At 33.9% G+C, this 20,896-nt stretch overlaps 1 protein-coding gene and 1 long non-coding RNA gene across 5 annotated transcripts in view; one reads left to right on the plus strand and one right to left on the minus strand.

Annotated features, from left to right (window-relative positions):
* The window catches only part of LOC143235508 (uncharacterized), a 58,787-nt gene continuing 37,891 nt past the window's right edge, over window positions 1-20,896 (plus strand). The window contains exons 1-3 of one of the 4 annotated variants that reach the window (XM_076473714.1): window positions 1-226; window positions 10,733-10,896; window positions 15,615-15,770. In XM_076473714.1, the coding sequence (XP_076329829.1) occupies window positions 10,750-10,896; window positions 15,615-15,770 (303 nt within the window). In that variant the 5' untranslated portion in view covers window positions 1-226; window positions 10,733-10,749. The remainder of the gene's footprint in view (window positions 227-10,732; window positions 10,897-15,614; window positions 15,771-20,896) is intronic. The other 3 variants (XM_076473713.1, XM_076473715.1, XM_076473716.1) reach the window with 3 other exon arrangements.
* Window positions 19,928-20,896, minus strand: part of LOC143235510 (uncharacterized) — a 46,444-nt gene continuing 45,475 nt past the window's right edge. Inside the window, exon 3 of the long non-coding RNA XR_013019231.1 lies at window positions 19,928-20,138. This is a non-coding gene — a long non-coding RNA (uncharacterized LOC143235510). The remainder of the gene's footprint in view (window positions 20,139-20,896) is intronic.

Consider the following 20,896-nt stretch of genomic DNA (forward strand, 5'->3'; position numbering starts at 1 on the left):
TGTGGGAAAGCGACTATTATACGCGTGCTCACCGGAATGCGTTTCGTCATTTTCTTTGTGGAGTGAGAAAACTGTGTTTGTTGAGTTCATGGTTAGATAACCGTCCATGATTATTATTCATCATGTAATGTGACTTAGGATTGCAAACGTAATTGGATGAATAGCACTTCAGTACAAGCATAGAGGTACCAGAAAGTAACTATTTTTTTTATCCATAGCGCGTCAGGTATGCTTGTAACTTATTAAGCTAGGCCAATAGCATCCTTGAAAGTACTTTAGACATTTTAACTTTCTAACTTTTTGTCATACCATTTATTATTGGTATGGCTTATGTATTGCATTATGTTTACTAACTTTTATGTTTTTGTCAGTTAGTGCTAAAACACTCATAATAAAAACTAAGTTAGATGAAATCGCGAATTTATATTCAATTATTTGATAAAAGACTTAGCATTAAGTAGTAAAAGTAATGACAATATGAACGATATTTTTGTTTGAGATTTCCACATTATAAGGAGCAATAACATCGTGGATTCGTAAGAAATTCTGATGTATAAATGGTTGTCAAACATTAAAAGCAACAACAATAACAACTCGGTAATATAGGGTATTTTATTTGGAGTATTACCGTTAATGGGTTTCTTATTGAAAGGACGTTTAGTTCTCGGAAAGGAATTAGAGGTGATAAAAACTAGTAATACTAAACAAAAATAACTATTGCATTCAGAATAGTATAAAACAAGTTAAATCAGACGAAAACTCGAAAAAGTGGAATTAAAATTTTTGATTAGTAGTTGTATTACTTGCAGAATTTATGAAATGGTAATAGCATTCCTCACCCATCCACCCCAAATAGCGTTGGGGTTATCCCATCTTTCAAGTCAAATCCAAAAGGACGAAATTTAAAAACTGAGACCATTATGACAAATCAAAACAAGAATGATTGATTAAACCAACAACGAATCACCTCCTACTTCTCTTGGCCAAGTGGGTTAAGGCGTTCGACTCGTAATCTAACGGTCTCGGGTTCGAATCCCAGTCGCACCAAACATGTTCGCCTTTTCAGCCGTGGCGGCGTTATAACATGACAGTCAATCCCATTATTCGTGGGAAAAAGTGTAGCCCAAGAGTTGGCGGTGGGTGGTGATGACTAGCTGCCTTCCCTCTGGTCTTTCACTGGTAAATTAGGGATGGCTAGCGCAGATAGCCCTCGTGTAGGTTTTCGCGACATTCCAAAACATATTCCACTACCCTTTGCTGTCCACGGCCAGATGTATGAAAGTAGTTATCCTTAAAGCTATTTAAGTTTTTTTAAATAAAAATGGAACCACCCAAAATTTCTACATTACAAAATTTGCAACCACCACTCTTATAACGATCTTTAAAACATGAAAATGAAAGTAAGAAAACTTTTAAATTGTCGAAGATTGAATCAAGAACATCGCGGGAAAGCTGAGATAAGCCTAATTTCTTGAAGTTGGTTTTTATAGTCTCAGCGTATTGAATTTAAAAAAAAACAAAAATTTTATTTTAGAGTACGAATTAATTATTCAAGGTCACTATTGATAAAATAAAGACTTGTAAGTAAGGAGCTTTGCATAATTGAAAATTTATTATTAAAATCATTATAAAAATTAGTAAATATATTTTTAGTTGTACATCTATGTATCCATTATTTGTAGTTCACTTGTAAATACGGAAACATTATCCATAAGAATTTCTACTAATAAAAATATTTTCAATTGTGATATAATAGTAATCCATTGTAGCAGTACGTTCAGAGTAACCTTATGGGGAGTTATAATGTTACGGTCAATCCCACTATTCGTTGGTAAAAGAGTGGCCCAAGAGTTGGCGGTGGGTGGTGATGACTAGCTGCCTTCCCTCGAGCCTTACACTGCTAAAATAGAGACGGCTAGCGCAGATAGCTTTCATGGAGCTTTGCTATAAAGTATTTTGGACGAGTCTCTTATTTATTATATTACGTACTTTACATCTTACGGTTTCAAGTACCCGAAAATTTTAATTTTAACATAGAAGTTAATTGAATGTCTATATTTATCAAATTTGCGATCTTTACCAACAAGATTTATATACAATTTTCTTTCTTAACACATATATTTTAAAATAATAACAACACGGTTTATAATAACTGTTATTATAAATAATCGTTTATATAAAAGTTTTACAAATACACAAACAATACTGAGTCTTATATCTGGTCTGGAACTGATTTTTTATTATTGACGCTCGCGTAGAGCGAAGTAACTGTACGTCAATACACGTGTACACTTCTCTTGACGGCTACCTGTATAGAAGCACACGGAAATTCTTACCGACGATAATATCTAATATCCTTGCAGAAATGCTAACATTCAAAGTTAATTATCTGAAGTTAAACAATTTTTGATATTCGAAATCTGTAAAAGTTCGTGGTCAAGTGTCTATATAGTTTTCCGATTACTAAGTGTTAATTATAATTATAGCTTCTGAAGCTTATAGTATACTGACTGAAAAAGACGAACAATATTCTATAACTGTCTCCCCGCGTCTTGCAATAGCTAGCTTTTATACTCATTACGTGAGATTCTAGAAACCTCAACAATATTCGAAGATATTCTGTTTCGTAAAACATGTATTGTTGATTCTTACACTCGAGAATCGTACGAATTTAAAGAACAAATGTTAGTATTCTAAGCGCAAATAAAGTGGTATGTCTCCAACTTTGGTTAGGCCACATGAACTATAGAATAAGGGCAACATTTCAGACCTCGTTTTTGTATTGGTATCTTTAAGAATGAAGGAGCTACAGCAGAAGTTCTGATAGCTTTGTTTGTCCGACAGGTGAACTGATTTAAGCATAATATCTGTCCAGTCCCAGAAAGAACCGACCCAGGAACAAAGATCAGTTGTGTATCTTGCAGAGGCATCCGTGTGTATTATGGACGTGATTGAGTGTATTAGCACCAAGTAATGTGATGCTTTAGCTAAACAGACTGTTTTCTCTGTGGAAAGCAGACAGCAATAGTACAGATAGTGATCTGTCTCGAGTGATGAAGTATTGATGTTGTTTCACAATTATGAGTGATCACCAATTCAGCTTTCCAATGAAATGATTAGATCAGCAAGCTGTAATAATATATTTTTTCAACCTTTCCAAAAGCAAATACTTTGCTACCAACATCTCTTAGGTCGCTACTGATGATTGTGTAGCAATTCAGACTCAACACAATGATAAAATGTTAGTGACCTGTAGGCTACTTACGTTGATATGTTTATGAGGTTGGACATTTGTTTGGTAGAGCTACAGTCAACTGCTAATACAAGTAAACAAGCAGTGAAAATCCTATTAAATAGTAGCCATGCAGGCTTCCTTAAGCCTTGAGGATATACACAGCATAGAGATACAGCAGACGTTAAAATACAGAGGTATAGGAGATGTTAAAATGAATCATATAGTGTTCTGGTAATCTCCAGTGGTGATTTTCAGAGAAAATTTTCACACATAGGTTCTATTTTCATTTATGTAAGATAAACATCACGATATGCTCTGATGGTTTTTCATTTCCCTAAACAGATAAATGTGTAGATAAATTGTATAATGATTTATCATTCTTGGCATGTCCTCAGATAATGATAACAGGGTTAAAACTGTCTTTAGAACCAAATGTGGTTTGTTGAAGTTTCAAATCATGCTATTTACCCTGTGCAGTTCTCAGACTAATGGAGCTTACACTTAAAGGGCTGCAATGAGAGTAATACCTGGTGTATGTGTTGATGTCCTGCTATTTGGTCATTGCTGTTACGAAACTGCCTATTTTGAAGGAGATAAGAAGCCTTACACCCATCTTTATTCTGGTACAGGGATGTTGACGATAACATTGCTGGATTCACATCTACAGAACACGCTTTTTTTTTCAATCACTTATGTCCATATACTCGAACATTAACTTCACATGTGAACACGGGAAAACTAACCAAATAACATTTTTCAACCTCAAGATCACAAGAATCGATAGACAATTCAAAACAGAAATTCACAGAAAAATAACCCATGCTGGACCATACATTCCATAGAACTCAGTACATGCAACTAAACAAAAACTCAATATGTTAAGAAACCGAATAAAAGTAATGATGAAATCAAAGAAATAAAACAACACTTCATCAACAAATTCCTTCAAAAACCTTTGAAAAATTATACACACGTATCTAGACCAACAACACTGTCAACAACAAACAAACAATGATAATTTAAAAATATATAAAACTTTACACTGTTGCAAACCATATATTCCCGATATTAGAAATAAAATAACCATCATTTGGAAAAAAAACAACAGAACAAAACATTCCAGTAAATACTAAATTTATTCAAAAACCAGGCACAGAACTAAAATCCATACTTTTTAAAAACTACATTGTCGTTCATAACATCAACATTGTTTATAAAATACAATGCAACAACTGTCACGACTTCTATATCGGAGAAAAGCAGAAAAATGGAAACCAGATTCAAAGAACGCAAAAACACATTTGCCCGTTCTTGAACGCTGCAAATTAAATAAGAACAACATAATGACAGAAAACACGAATATACTAAGTAGGGAAACAAATACAAAGAAATGTAAAATGAAAGAAGCCCCGCTCACAAGAACTCAAACGCAAATTGAACCATTACAAAGAAATACCTTGATACCTATATTAATAATCTAACATCTAATTGCAACGCCCCTACAATCTTGTACCCGTTCACACAATCATCCCCAAGACATATGCCCAACAACGGTCAGTTGCAAACTTTCTGTTGACAAGAAGATGACTTAGCAAGGTCGAAACGTTCTGTATTTTATTTTGATTAAACTTTAATACCCGTACCCGCTGTCTTTAGATTACACTAATATAATTGTTTAGTTGAGAAACAAATGTGTGAAAGAGCTTTTGGATTCTCTTTCCAAGTGGTGTTTGGCAGTATGGATATACTATATTTTATGAGTACCAATTGAGTGTGATAACTAGGATGGTTATTTGGTTGTACGATCAGTGACTCAGAAGAAGTATAACCCATTGTTTTCTTTCTTGTTAGGTAATACTTTATGAAAACAATGTATGTGAACGTTCTTAAATGAATTTTCAGTTAAGTACCATAGCTGAGATAGTTGTTTGATAAAGGAACTAATAACTTAAAGAGTGTTGTTATCCTTGCTGGCCGAGGAATGAATGGTTTAGTCGGATGTTTACCAGTATGACAGTTTGGTAATACCATCAGTAAGCCAAAGCGAAGACATTTGTTGATAAAGAAATCAACTAATGAAAAAGCTGTGCAACTCTTGATTTTTAATTAGGTGATTTATCATCGGGAAATGGTAGTCAAAATTTTGCAAAAACTACTTTCCTTTTTCAGGATGGTGTTAGTTCTCGTAAATAAGTATTGGGAGGTACAAAAGAAAGTCTCTCTTATTTGAACTTAACTGTGTACGAGCCCTCTACGTGTGATGGTATGTTCTCTACAGTTGGTGAAGTGACTATGAATTTCAATGAAATGTCTTATTTCACTGAAGTAACCAAAATTTATTTTATTATGATGCCAACTAACATAAATTAATCAATTTGTTTAAACATTTAGTAGCCTGACAGCGATTAGTTGGTGGACTATAGAATATTGTGCTGTATACTATGGCATCCACTTTAGAGCTAATTTATTCGAAAGTATACTGATGTACAAGGGATCAATCGAATAAATAACCAGTCTTGTGATAGGAAATGTAGCCTTATATTTATTTCGTAAAGTTGGTAAAACACTGCCGACCTTCACCATTTAGAAATGGCGTCACATTACCTAATTACAGATAAGTAGTTTAGGAAAGTCGCTCACTTAAATTACTATGGTAATCAGTCAAAGGCTATTATAGTATGTGAAAGCTGGAAAAATACGTCTATGGTAATGTACGTTTGTTATTTTATATGTTTGAGAGTCTGTATTCATATAGGCCCGGCATGGCCAAGCGTGTTAAGGCGTGCGACTCGTAATCTGAGGGTCGTGGGTTCGCATCGCCGTCGCGCCAAACATGCTCGCCCTCCCAGCCGTGGGGGCGTTATAATGTGACGGTCAATCCCACTATTCGTTGGTAAAAGAGTAGCCCAAGAGTTGGCGGTGGATGGTGATGACTAGCTGCCTTCCCTCTAGTCTTACACTGCTAAATTAGGGACACTAGCAGAGATAGCCCTCGAGTATCTTTGTGCGAAATTAAAAACAAACAAGCAAACAAACAAACTGTATTCATACATGAAATTACCCAAAGTCACTCATTTGTTATCCAGCACAAAATTAATCAATAACTGAGAACACAACCAGAAGCTAGTCTTTGAAAGAGAATGTGGGATTTTGGTCAGAATATTAATAACTCAAGTTAGGAAGTCAAAAGTGGTTGTGAGAATGTGTCAGTTTTCATACCGAGACATTTAGAAGGTTAAATTTCATGGGAAGATATAGTGGCAACATTTAGGTTCATGCCACATTACAGGAAAATATACTTTCACCTCTATTTTACTCGTGTTTGGAAAAACATTTCAGGTGAAATTATCCAGGAGAAGTAATTTTAATAAACAGTATTAGAGGGTGTTTCATTTTGTGAACAGAACATCACATCATCTGTGCCTGAGTATGATGGAACCATACATTGTCTGCCCCAGCAAGAATGCCCTTGAACAATGTCTCAGGAAGAAATCATCAAAGAAGAAAAGCTTCTGCTTGATTCTGACCACACTCCGATGACAACAATCTAACTAGTAGGAGCTACTACCATCACCCTGATACTATAATTATTTGATGAGGCAGACTAAACCATTTCTGTTAGGGTATGCACTTTAACATCATCAGAAGCAGTCCCTCTCTTATGGTTTGGAGACAGGGTTAAAGCTTTCCAACTGAAGTAAAATACAGATAGTAATTTTAAACTGCCGCAGCCAAAAGAAAGTACTCTGGTGGTAAAAGAAATAGTTACAATATCAAAACAAGGAAGAGTAACCGCTGAAATGCAGATAGTTACCAATGCGGTTAGAAGAGGAAGTGTTTCATCTCTGAGATAATGGGGCAAAGACTTTTGTGGCTTTTCTGAAAACATGAGATTACTTACAAGGGCATTATGGCACAATGAAAATGCATATTTGCCCTGGAGGATTTGCTCTTTAGGCTCGTATAGGTATACAACTCCAACTACCCTTGGTTTGGCATAGCCTGGTGGTTAGTATACTCGCAATTTACGGGTCGTAGGTTTATATTCCTGTTCCACCAAATATGCTCTCCTTTTCATTTGTGGGAGTGCTGAAATGTGACGCTCAATCTAGTTATTTGCTGTTGGGGTGGGTGATGATGACTAACTAACTTTCCAATAGTCTGTTAAGTTTGAGACAGCTAACGCAGATAGCGTTGCTGTAGCTATGGCGAACTTTAAACCAAAACAAAGTTACTTCCTTAGCAACTTCCAGGTTTTCATATACATTTAAGATATTTAATTATCATTTCCAAAGTGTATAAATTTGTTTAATTCTGCTTTGTATTAAACTTTTTTGCAAGAGTAGTTTATATGTGTTTTATTTTGGTTTGTAAGTTGAGTGTAGAATAAGATTTAGTTGTAAAGAGTTTTATTAAGTGCATTATGTTCAAGGGCTTTAGGTATTATAAGTATCTACTATTTTGTAGCAAACGAATTTTTTCTACGTCATTGTAAGTTTATTTTTATATGATGTATGACATGACTATATTTTCGCATATGTTTATTTGTTTAAATGTATTTCTGTTTTGCTTTTTTGGTCAGACATTGTGTGTGAGATTGTTCTGTCACTAAGGGTGAGTGAGCTTTGTAAACTGTTACTTTATTGCTATTGTTTTAGTAAAATTATTTTTCTTTTCGTGTTTGTTTGTGTTGTTCGGCAATTAAGGGGTGATATTGAATTATTTCTGTTTCTTGAGCGGTACATGAATAAAGTTTGATTTGTTTTTAATAACTTTATAATCAATGATGGCGTGAAAGAAAAAGAGAAAATGTATGATATAAGATTGTTTCATGCTTTAGTTTCCCCCTTAATTAATATAAAATGTATGATGTAAGATTGTACTATGTTTCATGCTTTAGTTTCCCCCTTAATTAATATAAAATGTATGATGTAAGATTGTACTATGTTTCATGCTTTAGTTTCCCCCTTAATTAATATAAAATGTATGATGTAAGATTGTACCATGTTTCATGCTTTAGTTTCCCCCTTAATTAATATATAATGTATAATCTTTCAGAAACGACTCGATTTTCTCTTCTATCATGTGCAATATACATGGTTCCACTAATTTGTAGTTGGTTGTGTATTTTAGAGGGAAAAATAGCTCTGAGATTTTCAGATGGATGGCTATATTCTCTGTCAGTGAATTGGGAAATTGCTTAGTTCTGCCAAGCCATAGCACTTGTATTGCACTGAACAAATATAAGATGTAGAATATGCAGTTGCCTTTGTTAATGAGATTGTGTTTAGTGTTTTAAGCCATATTCTCTTATTAACTGTGCGTGTTAATATTTTGCTTAATTTTTAAACTTCCGTATTGTATTTTGTTACAATATAAAGTTTGTCTATTTTGGGTTACTTTAATATAACAAGGTTATTTTTCTTTTAGTGAAGTTTACATGAGGTCTCACACGAGTTTGGTAAGAGAAATTCAATAAACGTCTTTTCACATATTTTTACCAGTTCAACACACCTATGATGAGCACTTGCCCTTGTTTTGGATTTTGTTTTTAAATTTGATTTTTCTATGTTCAAAAAGTTTTTGGTTAACATCTTTGTGCATTGTTTTGCTTCCTTGTCAACGTACGCGGCGTTCAAAGAGACAGACAAACACTATCTATATATAATAATTATAATCTAGTTTTGCTGAGGTTAGATAGCACGAGAGCAGTTTTTAATCATCGTACACCTTACCTTTCTCACATTATTCTACATTTAAAAACACCAAATAACAATAACATTGTATAAGACTAGTAGTGCCCCACTTGCTTATCTTACACAATTAATCCCATGGCCTTAGTTTTCTCTGCTTTATTATTATTTCTTTTTTGGATCTGTGAATCATTAGCTCTAAAAATGAAATCGACGGCTACGTTACAATCATCTAGGACATGTTCAAGTATACTTAACTTGGTAAAAAATATTAAGTATCCATGTTCTTTCTTTCGTGTTAACAGTTTTCTTTTAATGGAAAACGGCACCTTTGCAAGACTTAACCAGATGTTGCTATTGTGAATGATTAGTAAATTACATTTAATATTAATATTAGATTCAAATTAATAACTAGAACCTCAGAAAAAAAAATTTGTGAAAGTAGCTTCTCTTCCTTCTATTACTATTGGCATTATATTAATTATTAATGAACTGCATCTGATCACACTAACATTCAGTATGGCAACATAACTTCTGTATTATCAAAATGTTTAAGGCATTCTTTATTGGTAGAATAGTAGAAATAAATATTTAACTTTGGGACATAATTTTAGAAAATAAACTTACAAAAGCTAGAGCGCATGCACCTCAAGAATCCAACTGTGTAAATTATATCATGCAAAACATACCCGGCCTTGATGTGTATACTGGAATAATCGACAATTCCTCTGTTAGAAACAAGAGGGGGAATAATCAGTGGCTGCAACACTTGGAATTCTTTGAGGCAGAATTAGAGTAAGAGTAATCTGTAAGACCCTGGGTTCGAAAAAGTTTGACCTCCTGAATTCCAAACTGCAATTAGATCTCAAATCGGCCAACAGATGAGACTAAACGTTTGTACTTGGGACAGAGAAAATGGAGAAATTCCATTGGAAGGCATGTCGTGGCTAAAAGCACAAGCGTAGAAAACTTCAGGTTCATGACCAAAGAGTTTCGAAACGTCGTTCTCTACACTTGTATTTTTGTTGGTTGGTTGTTTTTTACAAGAGGCAGTTGCTTCCCATTCCAGTGAACTTATCATGGATACTTTGCCTAAACAATCTATCAAAGAATACCTGACCTTGTCTACTTAACAGTAACTAATGCATTATTTACACGTAAAAGGCTTGCTAATAGTGTTGGTGATTAGGGCAAGACCAGGGGTTAGCACATCTGGATGGTTATGGCTCACTGAATATTGCAGTAAAAACGCGCTCATGCAGTTGGAGTCTTGGTGCGTTATAGTAGTGGCAAAAGTTGGAAGAACTTTTAATAAGTTGGCTTTCATCTAGTCTATCAATTCAGAACTACACACGGCTGGTAAACTTGTTGTCGTGTGGAATATGCTTATAAAAACAACAAACGAAACCATTCAGCGACAAGATATTTTAAATTCTGGTTTTAGTTTAACATTTAACTTAAAAGATAATATGAATATTTTACGTGTTCACGAATATGAAAAAATTATAATTTTAATACATTTCACCTGAACCCTTTGACGTCATTATGGTTGCACCTCTTTATTTTATGACTATACTTGATTGATATGAAAGCAGTTACATGATTATATCATAGTTATTTAACCGTGTTACTCTTGTGTTTCTCGAAACAGAGAATCGCTTTTTTTTTTTCAAATACTAAAAGAAAACGAAATTATTACATGCATGAAGTTACTTGGTTTATACATCGTGGAATTTTGGTATAATGATATGCAGTCATTACACATCCTAGTGATGATGTAATCATATCCTTTTGATTTTATCAGAAATTTACCATTTCTTCATGACTGAAATAACTGAGTTTGCTCAAGGCCGTGAAGGAAGATGTGATATAGAGGTGACGGCTGTTCCGTATACTAAATCGTCTTCTGGAGAACCTGTAAGACAGTTTCAGGAGGCAGACATCACGAAATGTTTTTACACGTATCCGGTAAGTTTTTGTCTCTGTGTGCCCCTCTGTATAAGTACGAGGGCTGTTCAAAAAATACGCGGACTGTTTGAATTGCGCGGCTCCAGTTGGTTCCAGGGGAATCCGCTTGGTGTCGCTTGGTTTGCACAGATCAGCTGATTACGACGCCATTTCCCGATTGCAGGTATCTTCATTTGTGTATTAGCTACGCGGTTTTAAGTGAAGTGCGATTTTTTTATTTGGTGGATTTCAGAATGAATGACCTGAAGGAGCAACGACTTGCTGTGAAATTTTGTGTTAAACTTGGAAAATCTGCGACTGAAACTTTTGCTATGCTTAACACGGCTTACGGTGATGTTGCTATGAAGCGTACGGCATGTTTAAAGTGGCATGAACGTTTCAAGGATGGTCGACAGTCCATTAAAGATGATGAGCATCCTGGACGTCCTTCCACGTCAACTGACGCCCCACACGTCGACAAAATCAACACCCTGGTGCGGGCAAATCGACGTCTGACTGTCAGGAAGCTTGCTGAAGAATGTGGGATATCAGTTGGATCTTGTTACGATATTTTGACCGAAAAATTGAAGGTGCAGCGCGTTGCTGCGAAATTCAGCCCTCAGAACTCGTGAGTTTTTGGCCAAACACTCGATCACTGTTCTTCCCCACCCCCCTACTCACCTGACCTTGCTCCTTGTGATTTTTTCTTGTTCCCCAAACTCAAAAGATCCTTGAAAGGAAGAAGATTTGAGACGATTCCCGAGATGAAGGCAAATGCGACGAAGGAGCTAGAGGACATTACAAAAGAAGCGTACCACGACTGTTTCAACAAGTGGAAACACCATTGGGATAAGTGTGTGCGTTGGGAAGGAGAGTACTTTGAAGGGGTCCCAGACCTGTAACTTCTAAATAAAGTGCATTTTGTTTTATGACGTCAGTCCGCGTATTTTTTGAACAGACCTCGTATGTCATTGAATCCTTGAGGAGATACATACACATTCTCAGATTTGCATTTGTTGTTTTAGGGACTTTTTTTTGCACTTTTTACCACCATTTTCTACCCCTCTTGATTGATCTTCACCACATTTGCTTTGTTTTTATTTTGCGCAAAGCTACGCGAGGGCTATCTACGCTAGCCGTCCCTAATTTAGCAGTGTAAAACTAGAGGGAAGGCAGCTAGTCATCCTCACCAACCGTCAACTCTTGGGCTACTCTTTTACTAACGAATAGTGGGATTGACCGTCACATTATAACGTCCCCACGGCTGAAAGGGCGAGCATGTTTGGTGTGACGGGGATTCGAACCAGCGACCCTTGGATTACGGTTCGAGTGCCTTAACCACCTGGCTATGCTGGGCCACAAATTTGGTGTATAGATTTGTTAGGTTCATGCGGAAAGCTATGCGAACTTGCGGTTCTAGATTTTGTGTTTTGCAGCTTTTATGGGCGTTTTTTTTACAATTACATATAAGGGAAGGAACTTTTGATGCCCGAAAATAACCTTTCATTAATTATGAATTTACATAACTTCAGTTCAGGAGACGGATACTGTAGCTAGTGATTAATAAATTTGTTAAGGGAAAAAGACTCCGTTTTATAATTAACTACAGTTATTGAAAAACATATAGATTAAAATATAGTAACAAAGACAATCAGTTGTAATTGTAATTGTTACTTTTTATTTAAATTCATATATTGGGTTTGTAAAATCAAAGCATTACTACAAAGAAGGTCCAGTATAGCCCGGTGTTTAGGGCGTTTTACACATAATTAAAAGGGTTGCGGGTTCCAAATCCTGTCACACCAAACATAATCGCCATATCAGCCGTTGAGGCATTATAAAGTTACGATTAATCCCACTGTTTAGTGGTAAAAGAGTAGTTCAAGAGTTGGCGGTTGGTGGTTATGACTAGCTGCTAAATTAGGGACGGCGAGCGCAGATAACCAACTTGTAGCTTTGCGCGAAATTAAAAAAAAACAAACATACTCCAAATGAACCACCATCTGGTTCTTCCTATTACGATCTGGTTCTTTTTGTCTCACCACCACCACTTAACCTCGCATATTTTTTTATTCAGTTGTTTTAGGATAGTTTTACAAAATATGTTTGAATTAAAAAAACAAACTTTGTGAACATAAAGACGGCAAACAACTTTTAAGGTGTTTTTCAGTTTTTGATATAAACAGACAATGACGAGATGACAACGCGAAACTATCGGAATAGACAGCATTAGTCCAGTTTCTTACATTAAGATTATATACAGATGAAGACATTTGTCGTTATTGTTGTATAAGATGATATCATTTTTTATTTTCAAAATTTTATGTAATGAATTATGCAAAAATCAAAATATGTTCTCATTAAAAAAACAGAAAATTCTGTGTAACACTAAGATTCATCCAATTTGTTATTTAACAATTATTTTCTTGAATTGTTGGTGTTCCTGAACATAATTGATGATAAAAAAAATAGCCAACAAAAAGGAAGGACGTGCATTCCACTTAAGTCATGGAATTTTGCTTTGCATTAAGTCATTCCTTTAGCTTATGTGGTGCAGACGTAGAGCTTGAATTCATAAGCCTAAAACAGTCATCTAGGTATTTGTAGTATCGTCTAAACCATAAAGTCAAATTGTACTACGTTACAGTTAATATGATATAACATATATGTGGACTTTGAATACTTTATGTTAAAACGAAAGAAATACTTAATGAATATCTGTGTAAGTAGTAGGGTTGGTACTTCATCGAAAGGATGCAGCTACACGCTGATTTGCTACCGCAGAGGAGTGATGCCATCAAAGATAAAGACGTAATAATTTTAAAAGTTGCCACTAGAAGGCCTCGTTAGGGCTTATTATTAAGCTACCATGAAAGGTAGCCGTGATGTATGATTACGTAATAGTACGACAAAGTTAAGAACGTGTTCCTACATGGTGACATAGTTTCAAAATATACTACCAAGGCATATTGCTAGGCCGCCATATTGAATGATTGCATACTAGTGCCGTGACGTACTGTTCAAAATACATCTCAAGAAGAATTTGTTAATTCTTCCTAAAAGGATGTTTAACACTAACTGAATCATTTATAATCAGTTAATTAAATTATTTATAATTAATTATTTTAAAAGAATGCTTAACATTAGCTAATCAAACTCATAAAAAAGGACATTTAAAACTAATGCAATTATAATTAATTAATCATAAATAGAACAGTACAATAACTAAAACCTATTGTTTAAAGATTTTCATTACTAATTCATTAATACATTTATAATTATATCAAGCCCTGAAAAAGATGATACAGTAATTAAAACATGAAAAAAATGTGTAACATGATTACAACAAATTGTTATTACATACACGATATGTGTCTTTAGGCTTGTCTACCTAAAGAGAGAGCTATTATGCTATAAATATAATTTTTGTTAGTTTGTGACAAAATATTTTACACGTTACATGGGGTTCCTACATATCAAATTTGTTATTTTAATGGTCAGAGAAGAGCAGCTCAAGCCTTTTGGCGAGTTATGCTCATTAACTGCCATTCCTCATTTATAACACTTCAAAATGTGGAACAATTAGTGGATACAGAAGCTAAGTAGCTTTGCGCGAATATCAAAAACAAATAAACAGTCATCTTCTTTTAAGCAAAGAATGCACACATCTTATTGGTTGAATATGAAATTTCAAAACCATCACAAATGTGTTTCATACCAGTGGATGAGCCTATAAGCATTGTTTTTGTTACTGCTAGACTACTTATTGAGTCAGATTTATATCACAAAATAATTTTATAATTTAAGGAAATTTACATATAATATATAAGCCACTATGGCCATTTTATAAGTCGGAAAATGATTTTATCATAGACTTGATTTTTAATGAACATATGATATTCAAGTGGGTATTGTTAAAATGATTGCAGTTGAATAAACAAAGTTTTGAATGATGTTTTACAATTGAGTTAATCTTTTCAGAGGCAAGTAGTCTCTTAACTAGCAGTATTACTCGTTATTCTTTAAGATTAGCTAACTCCTTCGTTAGTAAATAGTTAATTAAACAGCATTATGTGTTATTTTTTACAATTATTTTATGATTTATCCCAGACAAACCACACTTTATGTCACGTATTCTAATTTATTTCGGACAAATTTCCTATTTATCATGTTATGTATGTCACCTTTTAGGATTTATAATAGCTGGAGTGGTTTAAGCTGACTTTAGAAGTCAATTTATTGTTGATGTGAAACAAATTTATGATATTTGTCAATAATATTAATAAACATTTTTTTTCTTAACATAAATATATTTTAATGGAAAACAACAACAACAATACAATTTATAATGATTATTACAAATAATTATTAATGTACACAAATTTGACAAACTCATGAACAATATTCAGTTTTATATCTTGTCTGGAAGTGAATATTTTAACGACGTTCCACGTCCGTGATGATCGAATTAACTCTATGTTGACACACAGCTACACTTCACTTGACGGGAATGTTAACTAGATACTTCTATTCTTGTTTGATAAAGTAGTTTCATTGAGTTTTGAATATTTAGTTCTACTCCTGGTTAATAATTTCCTTTCCGTGTAATAAACTTTAAGCTAAATGCCTTTATTTAGCCAGAAAATTAAAATTCAATATCAGTAAAAAGATAGTATTTCTTTGTGAAGTAACTTTCTAACCATCCAGGCTCGTATCTTTCTCTTGATTCAATCAACTAGTTGAAGATCCTTGCACCGACATCTAGTGGGAATTGCTGTAGGTGGATATATCTTATTACTTACGGTGGAGGTCTGGTACCTGGAGACCGTTTGAGTGCAGAAGTGACAGTTGGTGAAGCTTGCTGCGTTGTGTGGACTAGTCAAGCCTTCCAAAAGGTAAGAAATATTTACATTTAGTTATAAATTTTATATAGTAATAATATAATAGCAAAATACCTGTCTGTAGCACTCTGTATCTTCTCATCGAAAAAAATCGTATGAAAAAATATCCAATTCTTCTTTTCAAGAGTATAAGAAAATTATCTATTTCTTGAAATTCATAGAATTTTATATCAATATCAACGTCATATATGTATATTTCTGTCGGCATTATATACATGCGTTATTTTATTGTACCATGTCAAATAAACTGATTTGAATATCTCGCCCTTGAAACTTCTTATAAATATGTAAGCTGTCAAAAATTGCTTCGTTCATTTGCGTTTTATGGATAGAAACCAAAACATATTACAACAATGCATTATAGTTAGTATCCTTGGTTAAAGACAAATGCAGTTCAATTTTTCATATTAAAATAAACACATTTAACCTGTATAAAAACCAGTATGTGTCATGACACGGCATGCCTGATTTCTTCAAATACAAGAAGCCATAAAAGTCAAAGTGCATTTCCCCAGATAAAATAGTTCAATGAGTGTTTGTCCATTATTATTTTAGTAACGGGGATACTACGTGACCATCCTAGCTGTTTTGAACACTATACATCTCTTCCAACAACTGTGGAAATCTGCTTTTAGTGGACTGAGCGGTAATGTTTTTTCAGAAGGCCACAAAACAACAAAAACAAAACAAACATACTACTTAGTGGTCAGTGTATTAATAGACCATTGAAGGTTCAGCCGACTGTCTATTATTTTTAAATCTGGCACTTCCACCTTTGAAAATGTAAAACAGCTCATTTGGGCTGAGAAAATTTTTTACATAGAGGAGCGAACAATGTTTTGACCTTCTTCGGTCATCGTGAGGTTCACAAAGAAAGGAAGAGGTAACTGACAGAAAGCTGACCACATGTTTGAAGGGGTTGTGTAACAGAGTGTCGGAATGTAGAGTGCATGCTTAGATGTTTGAATATATAATTTTATATTATTTATTATATTATATTTAATATAGGTATAAAGGTGTTCCCTTGTATTGGTTTATTTTGGGCTTGAGTTGTTGTATAAGTAAGGCTTCTTTAATTTTGCGTTTGTTTATGTTTGTTTCTTTATTTCGTATTTGAGTGTTTTCTATGGTTATGTTGTGTTTATTTGACTTGCAATGTTGGAAAACGTGTGAAGGTGACTTTTTATTTTCTTTGAATCTGGTTTTCATTTTTCTACTTGTTTCTTCAATATAGAAGTCGTGGCAGTTATCACATTGTATTTTATAAATAATGTTGGTGTGGTGTTTGTCAGTGTAGTTTTTACATAGTATAGACCTTAGTTTTGTGCTTAGTTTTTGAATAAATTTGGTATTAACTGGAATGTCATATTTTGTTACTAGTTTTTGCCAAATGTTGGTTATTTTTCTGCTGATGTCGATAATATATGGTATGCAGCAGTATGTGGTTTCATGATGTTTTGATTCATGAGATATATTTACTTTTGTTGGTTGATTTTGCTTTCTGTCTATGTGATTGAAAAAATTAAGTGTGTGTTCTGTAGATGTGAATCTTGCAACCGTGTCATCTACGTATCTGTATCAGTATAGTGGTGGATGTAATGTTGTGTTAATTGTTTGTGTTTCAGCTTGGATCATAAAAATATTGGGTAGAACTGGTGATACTGGGTTGCCCATGTTTAGGCTATTTGTTTGTATATAGTTGTGGTTTTGAACATCAAGTTTGTCTTCATCATGGTGAATTCTATGAGGGTTGCTAATTGGTTGCTGGGAATGTCTATATATGAGTTAGGGTCTCGAATATAGAGTACCAAAGCTGTCTTGCAGGCTTCAGTGGTTGGAACTTCTGTAAAGAGGGATATAACATCAAAACTGGCCATTAAAGCTTTATGCTTAAGTTAATTAAGATTAGACTTGAAATTAAAAGAGTCTTTGATGAATAAGCTGGCTGATGTTACATATTTGGAGAATGCCCATGCTATGTTTTTACCAAGATTGCAATTAAATGATTCATATGTGGACATTATTGGTTGTAATGGACAAACTGGTTTTGGAGGTTTGGAGATGCCGTATATTTGTGGTGTGTGTGAGTCAGTTTTGCGTAGATAGGAATAAAGTGTTTGTGAAGTTGTGTTGGCTTTTTTCACACTTAATAGTATTTTGTTTAGTTGCGTTTTGTGTGTATTGGTTTAAATTTGTTAGTGTCTGATAGAATGTTCTTCATATTTTGGATGTATTCATTTGTGTTCATTATAACTGTAGCATTTCTTTTATCTGCTTTTAGAATTTTTATGTTTTTGTCTTGTTGTAGGTGTTTTAATGGAATTAATGTCTCTTTTTTAAGATTGTTTTTTAGCTTTCTGTTTTGTGAAATTATATTGATGGTTTTGTGAGAAAATTCTTTGCAAAAATCCTTTAAGATGTTGTTTTTAGGTGTTTCTGGAAAATATAAATTTTAAATTTTTCCTGGGAAGTTTGGCTGTTGGATGTCAATAAAATTTTCTAAGTTGTCCTCTTTCTGTTGGTTGTTTTCTTGTTTTTGTTTTCTGTGGAAAATATCACGAGTCTCCTGGCTAGATCTTCTAAACATGTTTTGATTTCTAAGGTTGGAATGTACCTAGGTACTATTGCAAAGTTGAGTCCTTTGTTAAGTAGATGTATTTCGCCTGTGTTTAATTGTCGGTCAGATCTGTTAAGTATGAAGTTAGTCAATGATTTGTCGTGGTGTCTTTTCTGTTGTTTGCATCTTAGTTTTTCTAGTTTTTTGTTGTGGCAGATCTTTTTGTCTCTGTCATTCCTAGTGTTGATTTGGTTTATGTTTCATTGTACAAGTCTGTAAATCTCTGGTTTGATGCAGCATGCCAGTTAATGGTCTAGATTCATTTTTTGTTTCTGTAAGTCATGTAGTTCTTTGTATTTTGTGTTCAACATGGCTTTAAGTAGTTTTTTCTGTAAATTTTGGATGATGTTTGTGTATTTACAAAATTAAGGGTTAGTTGTTCCTTTCTATTAAAGAAGCCTTACTTATACAACAACTAAAGCCCAAAATAAACCAATACAAAGGAACACCTTTATACCTATATTAAAAATAATATAAATAATAATAATAAAGTAAATACAAAATTATATATTCAAACATCTAAGCACGCCCTCTACTTTTCGACACTTGGTTACACAACCCCCTTCAAACATGTGGTAAGCTTCGGTTAGTTACCTCTTCCTTTCTTTGTGAACCTGACCATGACCGAAGAAGGTCGAAATGTTGTTCACTCCTCTATGCAAAAAATTTTCTCAACCCAAACGAGCCATTTACACGTATATATATTTTTCTCTACAAGTGGGTTTTCTCGACATCACTGATCACTTCCTCCTTTGGTTTAACACAACCCCACAATTTTGGAGCTGTGACCAGAACTGGGGTTGCACTCTGACTGCTGTTGGTGTGAGAGTGCTGTCTGTCTGTGTGTGTGTATAATATAATACACACAGATATGCACCCACATGCAAAGTCATTTAATACTTAACAGAATCTCAATCTCCACAATAGTCGTACACTGCATATCACTCGTACAAAGGTCGACTATTAATGGGAAAATCTCATCAACTTCTGATCTAGGTGTATCAAATGCTGGAAGTTTTCTCTGTGTTGTGGAGTGTAATGAAATTCTAGTCATTCCTTTCATAACATTTGGAAAATTTCAGCATCTAGAATATAATTTCTTCTAAACACTCCATAGTGACTTACTCTTTCTCCAACTCGTATTCTTTTTCGCTGTCGAAAGTGTCACTGCCAACAAAGAAGTATTTTATATATGTTTTTATCAAAGATGTTTAAGTTAATAGCAGTACGTAGTTCAGTACTAAATTGCAAAGTTCATGATAAACTAGTATATTAGGCCAAAATTTCTCTTTACTTATTCTCACTGGTATTCCGAATTGAAACTGATTATACACTGAAGCTTCACCAGATAAGTCTGTTTAATAGGTGTTTTGTTTTGATATCATATGGTTATTGCAGAAAAATGTTGAATTTATAAATAACAATTTAGTTTTAAGTCTAGGAATAACAATCAGAATGGACACAATGGGTAACATACAAGGACAATAACATTTATTAGTCTTAAAATTTACTTGCTACTTGTCATAATCTTCACGTGTATTGTATCTGTATGCAGTGCCTCAGACTTCCTTTTTTGGGGGCAAAATCGTGTAGAACTGCATTTTGAGAATCATCCTAGAACTGTCTAGAAACTGTGATTGTTGTTCATTCTGTTGGTATACCAAACAGCTGTTTGTTCTTGACAGATTTCACCAGTTGACTAACAGAAGAACTAATGACTTCTTCTAAGCCCAAAAGGATGCAATCTGATAGGATACAAAAGTCGTGAGACAAGTTTATTTGGAGAAAACGTTAATGTTGTTTTAGTTTATATGGTTACGTTAACTTCAAGTAATAAATTTTAAATAAACATTAAATCTAAGGAAAAAAATCACATGGTATATTCCTGTATCACCCTTCTATGTTTTCTAATGAGCTAGCAGTAAGTTTACAGCCTTACAACACTAAAATTAGAGGTTTAATTCCATGCAGAGGACAAAGTACAGGTAGCTCTGGACTAAAACAGACTTTTCTATACAAGTTTAAATATTGGAGTGGAAACCAAACATTTTGAAATGATTTAGATAACTTAACAGTTCCTAATCCCAAATACATCATATAGGCTGTCTTTTATTGCTTATTTTATTGCTACTTTGTCTGTCAAATTACCTTGCGTAGGAGGTATGATTACTTTTTTTTTTAATTTGTTGAAAGTTGTACTTACGTCTGTCTCAAAAATGTTAATATTTGACTTCAAGTTAAATTAATCCTTTGACAAAATGTCTCTGAACAGCCAGAAACTTTGCAGGGGCAACTAAATCTTTATTTTTTTTCTGTTTTGGTATTCTTATGTTTTTATTAATTTAAGGATATAAAAGTTTTTGGCAAGCTACACAGGAGCAAACTCTGATCTCCCTACTACAGTTATTCAACCATGATCATAAGCTATTGATATTTAAGGCAGAGGGCCAATGTGAATGCTGAGTACGTTAGCATGGAAATAAAACTAATGACCAAAATTTTA

This window comes from Tachypleus tridentatus, chromosome 12, assembly GCF_004210375.1.
Source record: "Tachypleus tridentatus isolate NWPU-2018 chromosome 12, ASM421037v1, whole genome shotgun sequence".
Lineage (NCBI taxonomy): Eukaryota > Metazoa > Arthropoda > Merostomata > Xiphosura > Limulidae > Tachypleus > Tachypleus tridentatus.